Source organism: Sceloporus occidentalis, unplaced genomic scaffold, assembly GCF_023333645.1.
Source record: "Sceloporus occidentalis isolate IW3139 unplaced genomic scaffold, rSceOcc1.0.p SCAF_253, whole genome shotgun sequence".
Classification (NCBI taxonomy): Eukaryota; Metazoa; Chordata; class Lepidosauria; order Squamata; family Phrynosomatidae; genus Sceloporus; species Sceloporus occidentalis.
The window spans coordinates 901,431-914,926 of record NW_028317233.1 but is presented as its reverse complement, the minus strand read 5'-3'; the positions used below and the strand labels follow the sequence as shown (position 1 = coordinate 914,926).

The window sequence follows — 13,496 nt, the reverse complement described above, 5'->3', positions numbered from 1 at the left end:
ACATCTAGACATACATGTATTTATATATTTTTTTTTAGATAGTTATACTGTATTTCCCACCCTCTCTAAATTTATCTGTAAAGCATCCTAATGGACTATTTTCTGTAATGATGTAATCAAAAGATGATTTCATGACCATACTGTATTCTTCATCAATCGCGCCCGGATCAGGAAACAAGCACAATTCTAATGGGGGTAATGTTCGTAAAAGGTCAGAAGGGAGAAATCAAATCCTCTTCTGGAGGGGCATTGTTTTTTTTCCAGATCCAAATTACAATCCTGAACAAAGTGTGTGGTGTCAACCTCCATCAAAACACAACAGGTTTTCACATCCCTCCTCCAGCACCTCACATAGATTCATTTCATAATCTTTATATATATATATATATATATATTAAACTTATATATTATAAAAAGAGAGGTGTCAGGAGGGGGCTGGAAGCTCTTTTCCATCATATCCCCCTTTTTAATCTCTCAAGGAAGGGGGAAAAAGAACAAAAAACAAAGAAACCTCTTGTTTATAAAATAAAAATAAGACTAAAAAGGAAAAAAAATCAGTTCACAAAACATGAGGGGAGAGAGAGGCAAAGAGGAGGAGGCCCTGCTTTTAACAGCCTCCCCTACTGCGCTCCTGTCAAGTCTTATCTCTGCCCATCCATGGCAGTCATGGCTTTCTGAGGGCCCCCTGCAGGCTGGGAACTGGGGGGCCATGCTGGTTGAGGATGATGGTGGTGGTGGTGGAGGTGTGTGGTAGGAGAAGCCGAAGGAAGCCAGACTGGCTGCTGCCCTGGGGGTGAGGAGGCCCAGTAGGGGTTAAAGTTACCAGGAGGAGAGCAAGCGTTGGAAGCAGCTGGGCTGCTGTTCTGCAGACTCTCTGAGGTGCGTAGTTTAGAAAACATCGCCAGTGCATCTGGGAAGTTGGGCGGAGTGGCTGGTGTGTTACTTGGGGTACACATCTGAAACAAAATAAACACAAATAAGACTATAGAGAGGAACACACATGCAATCAAAACCCTTAACTGCCTATAAAAATAAGAGCCTGAAGCTTATACCTGAAGTATCTATCTACGGCTCATTTAACGAGACCTACTTCTGGATAATGAACAATTTTTAATGGTCGCTATAAAACTGTATTGAAAATAAATTGTTAACCCCCCTCCCCTGCATGCCATGTGCTGCTATATCAACAAGCCGTCCATCTAACATCCAGAGATTATAAAGTCCCTTCACTTGCACAGCTTATAGTTTGAAACACAATAAACTATACCCTGTGCTTTCATTTCAACCTTTGCCAGCATTTTGGAGATTTTTAGTCTACAAATAATAGACTATTTCACCCAAGCAAAGCTCGAGGTCTGAGGCTTTTGGTGAGAAGAGCTGCATAAGTAATGACTTCCCCCGTGAACACACCACCCTTCTCCTCACCCTGCCTTCTGCGGCAACTAAAGCTTTATTAAGACAAAAAAAAAAATAGAGAAGTAACTTAATGAGGAGGAATAATAATAAAAAATCCTGTCAACAGGAAGCCATGGTGTATACACGCAACACACACAATGTGTTATCTACTTCAGGAAGGCAGAAAGTATGAATAAGCCTGTTTATCCGTTGGACATGGCGACTAGACATTATGAAACGTAACCGAATAAAACCACTGTCCCAACAAAGGGGGCAAAAAAACCCCAAGATATTTTCTGATCCCTTCCAACAATTTAATGCAATTGATTCTTTAAATCTATGAAAAGCACCGTATGGGTTAAGAATATAACTGTAGGAACTGGGGAAGTGACACATGTATTATGGTTTAGTAAATGTATCAGCGTACATTTTATGGTTCTATACGCTAAATTAAGTGAGGTAATGGTGCTAATATAAAACACTCCTAACAAAACAAGAAAAAACAAAGCAAATGTGAGACACGCTTTATACTAGTTATGCTAAAAGCTGTGAAGGTGACATTTTCTCTTTAATCATTAACATGAAAAATCTGCAGTATTTAACCACGCGTTATAAAGGCCGAAAACAGCCCTTCTCACAGCCGCGGGGTTAATGAGATTTCCTCTCGCACCACAATTCACCATTTACTAAAACTTTTTCCTTCAACTTCATTAATATCTGGTACTAAATCTGCCAGTAACGTTTCTACATGGCTCCTATACGCCGTTACGTTTACTTTTATTTATTTATTTTTATTATTTTTTATTACTTTTTAAACACTAAGCAAGATTTTGCACTTTTTGCCAACCAAGTCCTGCTAAGAATAGTTTTTGTTTTTTTTAACCAGGTAGGCTGGTTTAATGGGTCCTGCCAATAATATCCTAAGGGGCATCGCCGGTACATAAATCCTTCTGCCATCTTATAGGAATCTCTACGGGTGACATTTCAAGTTGAATTTGTCCGGCACTAGCAGGCGTTTGTTGTATTGAAATCCTAGATAGGAATGATAGATATAACTTTCACTATAAACACCTTCGGTAATGAGTAACCTAAACTAGAAAACATGCCCTTTTCACACACATTTGAATACTAAAAGTAGAACTAAATGAAACTTGGAAATTTGTTGCAGATTTTGGATTACATTTCTGTAAAATAATGAGAATGAAATGCAAAGGTGGAATTAAAAAAGGTTAACGACTGTACAGTCTGGCAAGCAAGGCCCCTCCACACCTCTCGTAGGCTACAGCCAGAGAGGGGGATTGATTTGCCGAATACCCCAAAATGCTAAAAGATCCCTTTTAAAACGATCCAGCAGAGCCAAAAATGTTACTGCCGTTAGAAACGAGTCGAGATCCCCGTTACTGGACAACTTTGTTTTTCCCCCTGACTGCGAAGGTGCAAAGGCCGGTTCAAACGACTGATGTAAACAGCAGCAACGGGAGTTTCAAAGGTCAATAGCCAGGGGGGAGCCCGCTATCGCCAAATCTCCTCCGGTCAGCCATTCGCATACATCACAGGCCTGCGCAGTCACAAAAAAAAAGCAATAGGTTCGTTTAGGGCTTAAACGAGATTAACAACAGCCGGTAAATAAGAGTGAAGGCCCAGCTTAAGCCGGTCAGAGGACCAGTCTGTGTTTACGTTTAAAATAAAGAAGCAGAGGCTCAGCACTCAAATGATAAGGTGAGTTTATTTCACGCAGGCAACGTTTCGACGCACAGGTCTTTCTCAAGCCTTCTAGGCCTGTGCGTCGAAACGTTGCCTGCGTGAAATAAACTCACCTTATCATTTGAGTGCTGAGCCTCTGCTTGTTTATTTTGGATTTATTGAGGGACTTGGTGGTACCCTCGTGCACCATTTCACTGCTGAGTGCTGCATTCCAACCTTTCTTTCTGTTTACGTTTAGTCTTTCAATCCGAATGACGAGCAAATAATGCGATTTAATCTCGTTTATACATTAGAGAACGTCCACGAGCCAAGCGCACACGAAGGGCACATATAGAATCCCGGTTAAATATGGCCGTTAACTCATTACGGTGTAAATGTATTCTCGGCCATTTCTGCACATCCAGGCCACGCTGCACCCCCCTCACACCCGCACAGTTTCCTGGAAGCCATTTTGTTGTGGTTGTTGCACACTCGGCCCCTGCTGTGTTTACATGCTGCCGGGGGCGGCCCTGCAGTGTCACACGCTCACCGGGCTCTTATACATTCCTTCCAGCGGGGACAGCTAGTTCAGACATGTGTACACCCAGGAAAAAGCCGTATTAACCCCCAGCATGCTGCGCATTCTGCATACTCACCATGTGCGGGTGATGCTGGGCGCTGGGGACGTTGGATTCTTGAAAAAAAGTGCTGAGAGCGGTCTGAATACAAAGAGACAAACATGGAGGGTCAGTCGGCTTACAGCAAACACACCTGGAAACAGTGTTTACGGTGCAAACAGAAACATCTTGTGAACACACTAGGCAAGCGAGCAGTGTACACAGACACGCGGGCACACAGGAACCCACAATAACCCTAAAAAGCCTGCGTTCTAAAGCAATTCATTTTAACAAAGATGCTGCTATGCGGTGGGCATCATATAAAGGAAGCCAGCTGGTTGTGAATTCAAATTACAAGCGGATTTCAACATGACCGGCTCGCTAATAGAGTACCTTTACCAGTGACAAACATGCATGCGCATACACGGGGGAGCAGCTTGTACGAACGCAACATGAGGTAGCCAGATACATGGACATATTGCACTTACACAGGGCTGTATAAACACAGGGAACATGTGTTAAACCGCTTACATATATGGAGCCTTTTACATACACTTAGCTGTGTGTATAATGAGTACGCTACATATACATTCCACGCTGCCGTTACAGCTTGCTCTGTGTACACGTTGTGCAATCCATGCACGCAGTAATAGATAGGACTCGGGGGCAGTACGGGAAGCTCGGCCTGTCTCTGCCCCCTCCTTACAGGCTCCAAACAATGAGTACTGCCCCTGGAGATAGGGGTGGGGGTATTAGTAAAAGTTTCTCATATTATACCCCATATTCCACCAGCAGCAGAAACACAAAACATTCCACATGGGGCTTCTGTGGCTCGTTTTATTTTTTATTTTTTTGTGCGGCAAAAGGAGGCGGAGATCAAACTGACAACAATAACAATGGAACGTTAACCCATTCAGTGCCTGGGAGTCACACTGCAGGATTTCGTAATAAAAGCATGTGACACCGCCAGGGGAATCGAGTATGACTGGAACATATAAAAAGAACAGTTTCCTGTTTATATTACGAAATGCCAATGACTGTTTAATGCATAAGAATATGTAATAATAAATATTAAAGCGCACACGCCAATCGAGAGCTATTTACATCAAGCAAAAGTGAAATATTCAGTCTAAGGGAGATGTAGACCATTCACCTTTTGTAACCAGAAAATACCTTCAAGGCGATGCGATGTATTTGGGGAGGGCTGTAAATGTGTATACGGATTTTAAGAAGCACTACATAAATTGTTGGCGCTATATAAATAATAATAATGATATATGTACAGAAAGCCAATCTTGGCGTTTTGGCTTGCATTCGATACACGCGTACATACGTATCGCTATTTTTAGCATTTGTTTCTTAGGGCAAAGATGTGTTCAGATAGCCGTGTACAGATAAGGGCCCCTTTACTTCTATACGCAGCGTGCTGGTTTCCATTAAACTGGCCATACAGTGGGGGGGTCTTGTTTTATGTCAGGCTCATAGTAAGCTGTAAGTATACATGGGAGATAAAATTACTGTGTTTATAAATAGACACGTGGGCTTCATACCAACCCCCACCTCCTCCCCGGGCTCAACAAACAGGTTTAACACCCCAAACCGCACTCCCCCTGCCCACAATAACTACACTGCACACCAAAAATACAAACACAAACATTGTATCGCAACAATATTTGACACAACAAAGGGGCCTAACACACTGATCCTATAAATAATATTCCTAAGGAAGACTAGGAGACCAGAGGCTGACATGCGAGAGACAAGTACAAGTGCATGTAGAAATAGAATGCGTTTCAGGCTGATAATATATTGTGTGTATATATATATATATATATATATATATATATATATATATATATATATATATATACACATACATACATACACACACACGCATTAGTGACTCGGTACAGCATACACACAAAGAACACGATTGTGCAAATCTAGCGATGTCATTACTTAATCGTATATATTGGTATTCCTATGCGTATGTGAAAATGCATTGAAACAATGATTCAACCTACAGGATTAGGTTTTGATGGGGGATGGGCATGTGTTTATATTATTGTATGACATCATATAATTCAGGGCTGTGGAACAATGAGGTTGTAATCAGCAAAATGTGACCTGAATACATTGGAAATTCTCATTGAAATATAAATTTTCTGTGTGTTTAAGACGCACGCTCCCTGCGCCTTTATGTATATAAAGAATTATCACACATCCAATAGAATATCTGATTTCAGCAATAACAGACTGCAAGCTCTTAGGGCCAATGTCAGCCTCTCAGCATTTGCTGCTGTGCATCGATTACTTGTATCAGCCATGTATCCATAATTCAACGTTACAAACAATGATGACACTTTCTATTTATACATACAACACGCTCTAAACCGGTGTATATGTGGCGTGTGCGAATAGCACATGGGACATATTCATGTATTATCTATAAATATAGGGATCGGGGGACCCATCTCTTTAAAGACCACGAGCATACACCTAAGGAGATGTAATTATATATATATATATATATACATACACACACACACACACATACATATATAAATATAGCACACAGATTTTAAGCACATGCAGTCTATGCAGGCGTGTAATGCTATACAGTATAGCGCTCCGGTACATGGTGGCGCTATACAAATCAATAAATAATAATAGAATCCCACGGCATGTGCGTTAAACGCGTGCATCCCCTCACCTCAAACTGCCAGTGCGCCGCCTGCAGTAGCTGCTTCGCCTGGTCCGACGCGCACCCGGCCGCCAACACGAACTGATTAATCATCACTTGGTGCCGCAACTCCTCCATGTTCACCGACATCCCGGGCGCCACTCCACACTCCCCACCCGGCCTCCTCGCTATGTCTTCCTTCAGTGAAACCGGCACGTCACCCACAACAAGGCGGAGCCCGGCCCTACACTGCGCACACTCACTGGCTCGTATAGCCGTCGGTCACGCTCACTACACTCCAAGACTTCCAACCGTATTGGCTCGCCAGCTTGTTTTGGGTTCCTGTGGGTTGTGATTGGAAGAGATTTTCTTCCCGCCCCCTCTGATGTTTTGGATCGCGTTCGTTGGCTATTCGTCTGTGTTGACGACCGCAGACATAAGCTTCCTGTTCTCCGATTGGCCGATGCGATCAATCTAGGTTTGAGGGACTTGCTGATTGGGTTTTCTTCGATAGTTTGAACGCAAGTCTCCGAGGCTTACCATTATCTGATTGGTTACTAAGTACCCGTATGTAACAACAGGGAAATGTGGCCAAGTTCATTGAGGACTTTGTGAGGGGAAGAGACAGAGGCCCAGGAGTGTTGTGTGTGCGGATCAGCCTGCCACTAAAACATCAATTAATCTATTGTTCCTAATTTAATACAGTGTCTTATTTTTATTATAAAATAGCCAGGCTTTTGCGAAAAAAGTAAATATTGCAGTATTTATGGTATTTCGAATAGTTTATTAAATTACAAAACAGTCATTTGAAAGTCTAATATAATAGACCTTTTTTAAAGCCAGTGATGACCCCATTAGACATTCACCACCCGGCCCCTCTGCTCCCTGATGTCCTCTTTATATTTCTCAAGCTGTTAAGGGGGTATGAGAGCGTCCGAAAGTCACCATAGCATGTTTATAAATCCTATAGATTTCTATTAATCACTTTAACAGTCACACCCCCTGTCCACGCCTTTTACACCTCTCACCCGGAATAAAACAGCCTTAAAATGTGGCAATGTCCATGGAGAGAGGGAATCTGGGAATTTGCTGATGTGTTCGGTTTTAGGGAGATATAAGCACTTAGGAGGCCCCTGCAAGACTGGCCTGCGATCAGTGCCACTTATGTCCTGTCATGGCCTCTATGGGTTCTTCTGAATGGGACTGCATGGTTTGACATCAGATACATACATATATGTGTGTATACATGTATGCAAATGTTATGAAGATTGGGTGGTAAAAATGGGCCATCGTGAGATTAGTCTCATATGAGTTTGGTTATCAGTAGTAACCGTACAAGTGAACTCTCTGGGTTTTACCCAGAGTCACCGGATAGAACTCTACTTGTTACCCAGAGTCACCGGATAGAACTCTACTTGTTACCCAGAGTCACCGGATAGAACTCTACTTGTTACCCAGAGTCACCGGATAGAACTGTACTTGTTACCGAGAGTCACCGGATAGAACTCTACTTGTTACCCAGAGTCACCGGATAGAACTCTGGGTGTTACCCAGAGTCACCGGATAGAACTCTGGGTGTTACCTAGAGTCACCGGATAGAACTCTACTTGTTACCCAGAGTCACCGGATAGAACTCTACTTGTTACCCAGAGTCACCGGATAGAACTCTGGGTGTTACCTAGAGTCACCGGATAGAACTCTGGGTGTTACCTAGAGTCACCGGATAGAACTCTGGGTGTTACCTAGAGTCTCTGGGTGAAGTGTCGCTTTACTGGATCTCATGGTGACTCTTCTTTTTCTCCGGGCATTGAAGCTGCATTTAGCCCACGCCCCACCCAATACCATTAACACTTGTATTGTTATCTGGAGCTAGCTCCTCCCCTTCCAAAGCCACACCCCCACAAGAGGAAGCACTTCAGGTAGCCTGCTCTTGGAAGATCCCAGGTATGGTAGTTCTGCCATTTGATTGGCTGACAAACACAGAAAGAAAGAGGTTGTACGTAACAAAAGGAGGGATTTGTCCGAATTTCTCCGATCACCACAGTGATCAGATCTGCAAACCTATTTAATTGGCCACGGCAAAACTGCGATCAGCAGGAGGTACAAGATCCCTGAAATTGGAGGCAAAGACCTCCTGCTTCCTCTCCGTGAACGGTTGTGGAAAATGCTCCCGGGCTACTGAGTGAAGGAGCCGCAGGCCCAGCACCCTAGTCCACTAGTCTCTGTTTCAAGGGTTATGAGAGGTACAAACAGCAGCATTTAAAGGTTTAAGGACAAAATAGAAATATTTTATGTTTTGAAACCAAGTAGTTTTATTGCTGGTAATAACACCACAAAATGTGCCCATAATACCCTTCCCCAAGTGAACTATACAGTTATTGAAAAGGTTTGCCGCTTTATACAACTAATATTAATACATGTATATTTCATTGTGTGGTCATTTATGGTGAGATTTATATATATATATATATATAGGTAAAAATCTCTATATATAGCTATTTTGTGCAGTAAAATGTGAGATTATAACCGACGAGGGGCTTGTAATAAAACAATCGAGAGGCTGCCCTGTGTGCCGCATCAGACGGGTACCTGGGGGTGGGTAGGGGGCTATTTAAAGGAACATGTGTGTCTCTTTTCTCATTTGACGGAAGCATTCTTTATGTTGGCATATGCCATCTTTAACACTAGCAGTTCCCGTAAAGGAACGGTTATGCCCCAAACCACAGAGTCACTTATCTCCACCCCATTCAGCACAATCATACATTAACCTGCCTGGCAGATCGTACCCAAGCCCTTCCCTTCGTGCTGACTTTCTAGGCCAAAGGCTAATGTGCCATCACGTTGGATGGGTGCCACCAAGAGAGAAAACATCGGGATCACGCGTGCATGTGCAGTATACTCCGTAACGTAGCTCGCCAAGAGCGCAATAACCTCGGGGTAAACTAAACAAGTGGAGTTTTCCCTTTAGAACAGAGTAAAGTTTGTGAGTATTTACCCGAACCTGTGAATAGATTTATGCTATTTATTGGTTTGTTTTATCACCACTTTCTTTGTTACTAATTATATTTACTAACGCAGATGCCTGATGTGTAACAGTGAACTCGCTATTATTTGGGAAGAATCATTTTTTTGATTATTCCTTAAAAAAATATCACACAAGCAATTAGCGTATGGGATATAATACAGTTCAGATCGTGCGCTTGTGAGCTGGAGCTTCTCCACCTAAAGTGAGCGCACGCGTGGCATTCCCCCTGAGGGTAAAAAGCATTTACATCTAGGTTCGTTTCTTTGGAAGAGATAGGTTGCCTTTCCTCGACCTATACAATAACGTCGGCTGTGAAATACCCCAGGCTAGACATTACATGCCACCGCTTAACCTGCGCATTACGTCTGCGAATCCTCTGCTTGGCAGGATTTTCTTTTACTCGGGACGGTGGATGACTAGAACTCCGAGCTACATTGAACATACCAAATATTTACATATACAGACGCATGGATGTAAATATACATGTATACATAGATTATTAATGGCTGTGACTGTCTATCCTGGGTTTCTGCCCCTGGAAGAGAGAGAGAGGATGTTGGCTTGTGAAGCACACGGGAAAGACCTGTGACCCTCACGTGATGGGACCCTGGGCCCTGTGTAGTGAAAAAGACATTATTAACCCTAGAGAAAACCCTGTGAGCGCGTCCTTTGTGTGGGTGGGGTGGGGGGTGACTCACTTCCTGTCTCATTGTTTAGATTCTGGAATGTTTGCAGAGCTGCCAGAATGTGTGCACAGGCTTAAAACAGGAAACAGCATGTCGCGCACAAGAGCTGGCAATCTAAATTATTCTCGTGATAAAAACGAAATGTTTCATTAACCTCATATGATTAACCCCATATATCCCAGGAATTGTAGGGCAAAGCTTAGCCAGGACACCTAACAAGATACAATCCGAGAATCTGTTGTCTCTGTGATTTGTCAAACCGCTTCCTGTGGTTTTCATTGGTTGGATAGACTGTTGCATCAAGTCAAGTGTACAATCCTCTCGGAACAACAACAATGTACAGTATCTCGGAACGCTGAATTATACACATATTTAGTGCTGTTTAAACATTCATGATTGTGGCTGCAGCTGGGCTTTCCACAGTGATTCGTGGGAAAGTCACGATGAGCACCAAAAAACCACAACTCTTTAAACGACCCGTGCGTCATGAACTTCAGGCCACAGCACTCATCATGTGTACACGAGTGGAAACTCTGACGCATGCCCCTGAACGTTTCAGGTGTGTCGGGAGCTGTGGTTAGAGGCAGAGGTGAAAGTGGGTGGGGCAGAGGTGAAAGTGGGTGGGGCTAGTATGTGCCCACCTGCCCAACTTACGCAGCTTCAGATCATTGCAAAGTGGCCACAAGGGAGCTGCAATGGTGGTCTGTGCTGCAACAGTGCAAGACCACCATTGATCAGAAGGAGATCAGAGGAACTGACCCATGATTCCCATTGCCCTCAAATGCAGGACAGTGGCCAGAAATCGTGACTGTCCCCTAAAAATCTGGGCCCTTGAAAAGTATGCAGATGTGGGCACAACTTTTTTTTTTTCTGAGTGTTTCCCCAGAACGGGACGCCACTTCCCATAAACGAGATGGGTGATTTTCTTCCATACTGACACTAGGAAATTAAATGTTTTAATTCACGTAATGTAAGTAGAATTACCAAAGATGGAGAAACCATATATTCAGTGGCCCACCTCCTGGCAGGTAGTGTCACCAGGTCTACTAAGCATATATACAACATATAATCCTTGCAGCACCCTGCATTGGGGATGATACGGTTAGAAGATCAACTTAAGCCCAAGAAGCTGGTTAAAAACCTCACCTGATTCTGGGGTTTACTATAGAGGAATGGTGGTAGATGAATGAGTCTCTGATACAATAAGTAGCTAGTAAAAGATGGTTCATGGATCTGCACTGGAACGTTGCCCATGCTAGATTGGGTAGTTCAACTTTCGTGTGGTTGAGGGAGTCAGCCTGAGTTAATAATTCCCATGTTCTGTGCCTTTATATGTATAACAGGCTCCAGATAATCATTAAGTTTACCCTTTTAAAGGTTTCATTGATGTAATCTAATGAGTACACATATCAGACCCGGCACTGTTTCCAGCTCGTTGGTCAATTTCCGTCACACAGAGGTCAACAGAATAAGGTGCCGTCAACATTATCGGTTAACTGGTGTTAACCGCTTACTAAGCTGCTATTTTTGCAGCACTGAAAAGTAAGATAATATCTTAATCCAATTAAAAGCAAATCAAGTATTTGTGATAGAAGTAAATTACTAAAAATAAATGCAATTAAAGAGGTGAATAAAGAAGTAGAATTTTCCCTTCTATAGCATGTATCCAAATTTTCAGGACAAACTTACTATGCACATAATCAACAGACGTAAAAGCCAAATGACTGTTCACATGTCGATACTGTGTTCATGTATAAATATTTCTCAACAGTCTGGTTTTCGTGGGACAGGGCTGATTTTCAGGCATTGTCCCAGATACACTATGTGGAAAAAAGTATTGGGACACCTGACTTTTACACCAACAGGGACTTTTATGACATCACATTCTAAATACATAGACATTAATATGTAGCTGGTTACCCCTTTGCAGCTATAATGGCTTCCACTCTTCTGGGAAGGCTTTACGGAAGATTTTGGAGAGTTTCTGCTGGAATTTTTGCCCATTCATCCAGTAGAGTATTTGTGAGGTCAGGTACTGATGTTGGATGAGAAGGCCTCTGAATTTTATCCGCACTGAAAGGACAGGAAACTACATTTGTTGTCCAAAAACTAATGGACCCTTAATTCATCCCAATTGTTTTTGGTCACAGTGTAACATTCAAATAAAATGTTAAAACATGCTGGTACAAGTCAAGAGGGCCTTGCGTCGAAGAACGTGAATAGTGATAATGTACTCCTTGATAATGCTGCGTTCCATCAATCAAAAACAAGAATACTATAGTATCAAAGCAAGTTCAGCTATCGTACCTAGAACCCTTTCAATGAGTTGACCCTTTAACTGTCAGGAGGTAAAGACATTCTGCATTTCCCCTATGTTCAAGAAGGAATTTTAATTGTGATTTAGCAATAAGTAAAGTACCAATTGGGGTGCTCCGGAATCACTAAATCAAAGTAGATATCAGGGAGTTTTCTCAACAACCCAGTAGCCTCTGATTTTGGTTGAAACCCCTGATAGTTCCCAGGTACATCCATCACATGCAACCATAGGCTTTATTTCCTACGCTGAGGTGCGCTGAAAACCCAGCCTGCAGTCTAGGTCATCTACCACCAGATGGCGCACACGGATCCTCTTTCTAGCTTTCTATCCAAAGTCGTGGTTTAACCCTGGATGATCTGGTATTGACCTTCTTTTAGTCCTTAGTTGATCCATCTTCTTCTGTGCACTCTTTAACCCTTTATTACCCTCTGTGCTAACTCAGGGAAGTCTCTATCTTCCTTCATTGACAGTATTTACTTGTAAGTGATGTGCTGCGTATCCTTGTTTTGAGAGTGGCCTCCCAAGGTTCCTGCGCTCTTTAGATATTACTCCCTTAGTGTTTTCTCTCTTTATTACTTCCTCCTCTAAAGCAGTCATTGCGATTTTCTTCCTCTCTCATATAAAGACAGGCTCTTAGATGGTTTCGCCCCCACCCCCCGTGACTCGCTGGTATATCCCTCTGTCCTAGGCAATAAACACGTGGTTCCCGGGTGAGGGCAGGTGGTTGTCATAGGGACTGTAGCCCCGCCCCCACGCACTATTGGCCAAGGTCCGTGGGCTGGGGCTTTCACGCATCTATGACGTCACCTAATATCCTGCAGCTGCTGCAGGAGCCGGCTGGAGGGGTAAGGACCGGGTACGGACTGGGGGTGGCTGGTAGAAAGCTAGAGATGGGCAGCAGATGGTGCAGTGTCTCGGTGTCTGACATACGGCTGACAGGGGCCGGGCAGTTATTCGGTTAATCGCTATTGAGTATTGATGAGGCGCCATCGTATTCCGCAGTACAGTACTCGGTATAAGTTAACATCTTATGGTCGTTGGTGGCTGCTGGGGTGAGAGCCAAGTGCAGAATCTCGTAGATCCAGCCATT

General features: G+C 43.2%; 1 protein-coding gene across 1 annotated transcript; it reads right to left on the bottom strand.

Annotated features, from left to right (window-relative positions):
- Window positions 1-641: 641 nt before the first annotated feature.
- On the bottom strand, window positions 642-6,528 carry LOC149275986 (UBA-like domain-containing protein 2). The gene is made up of 3 exons (XM_089504061.1): window positions 6,409-6,528; window positions 3,735-3,797; window positions 642-956 (listed from the first exon to the last, which is right to left on the bottom strand). The coding sequence occupies exons 1-3, from the start codon at window positions 6,526-6,528 to the stop codon at window positions 642-644; spliced, it is 498 nt and encodes a 165-aa protein (XP_089360187.1).
- Window positions 6,529-13,496: the final 6,968 nt, after the last annotated feature.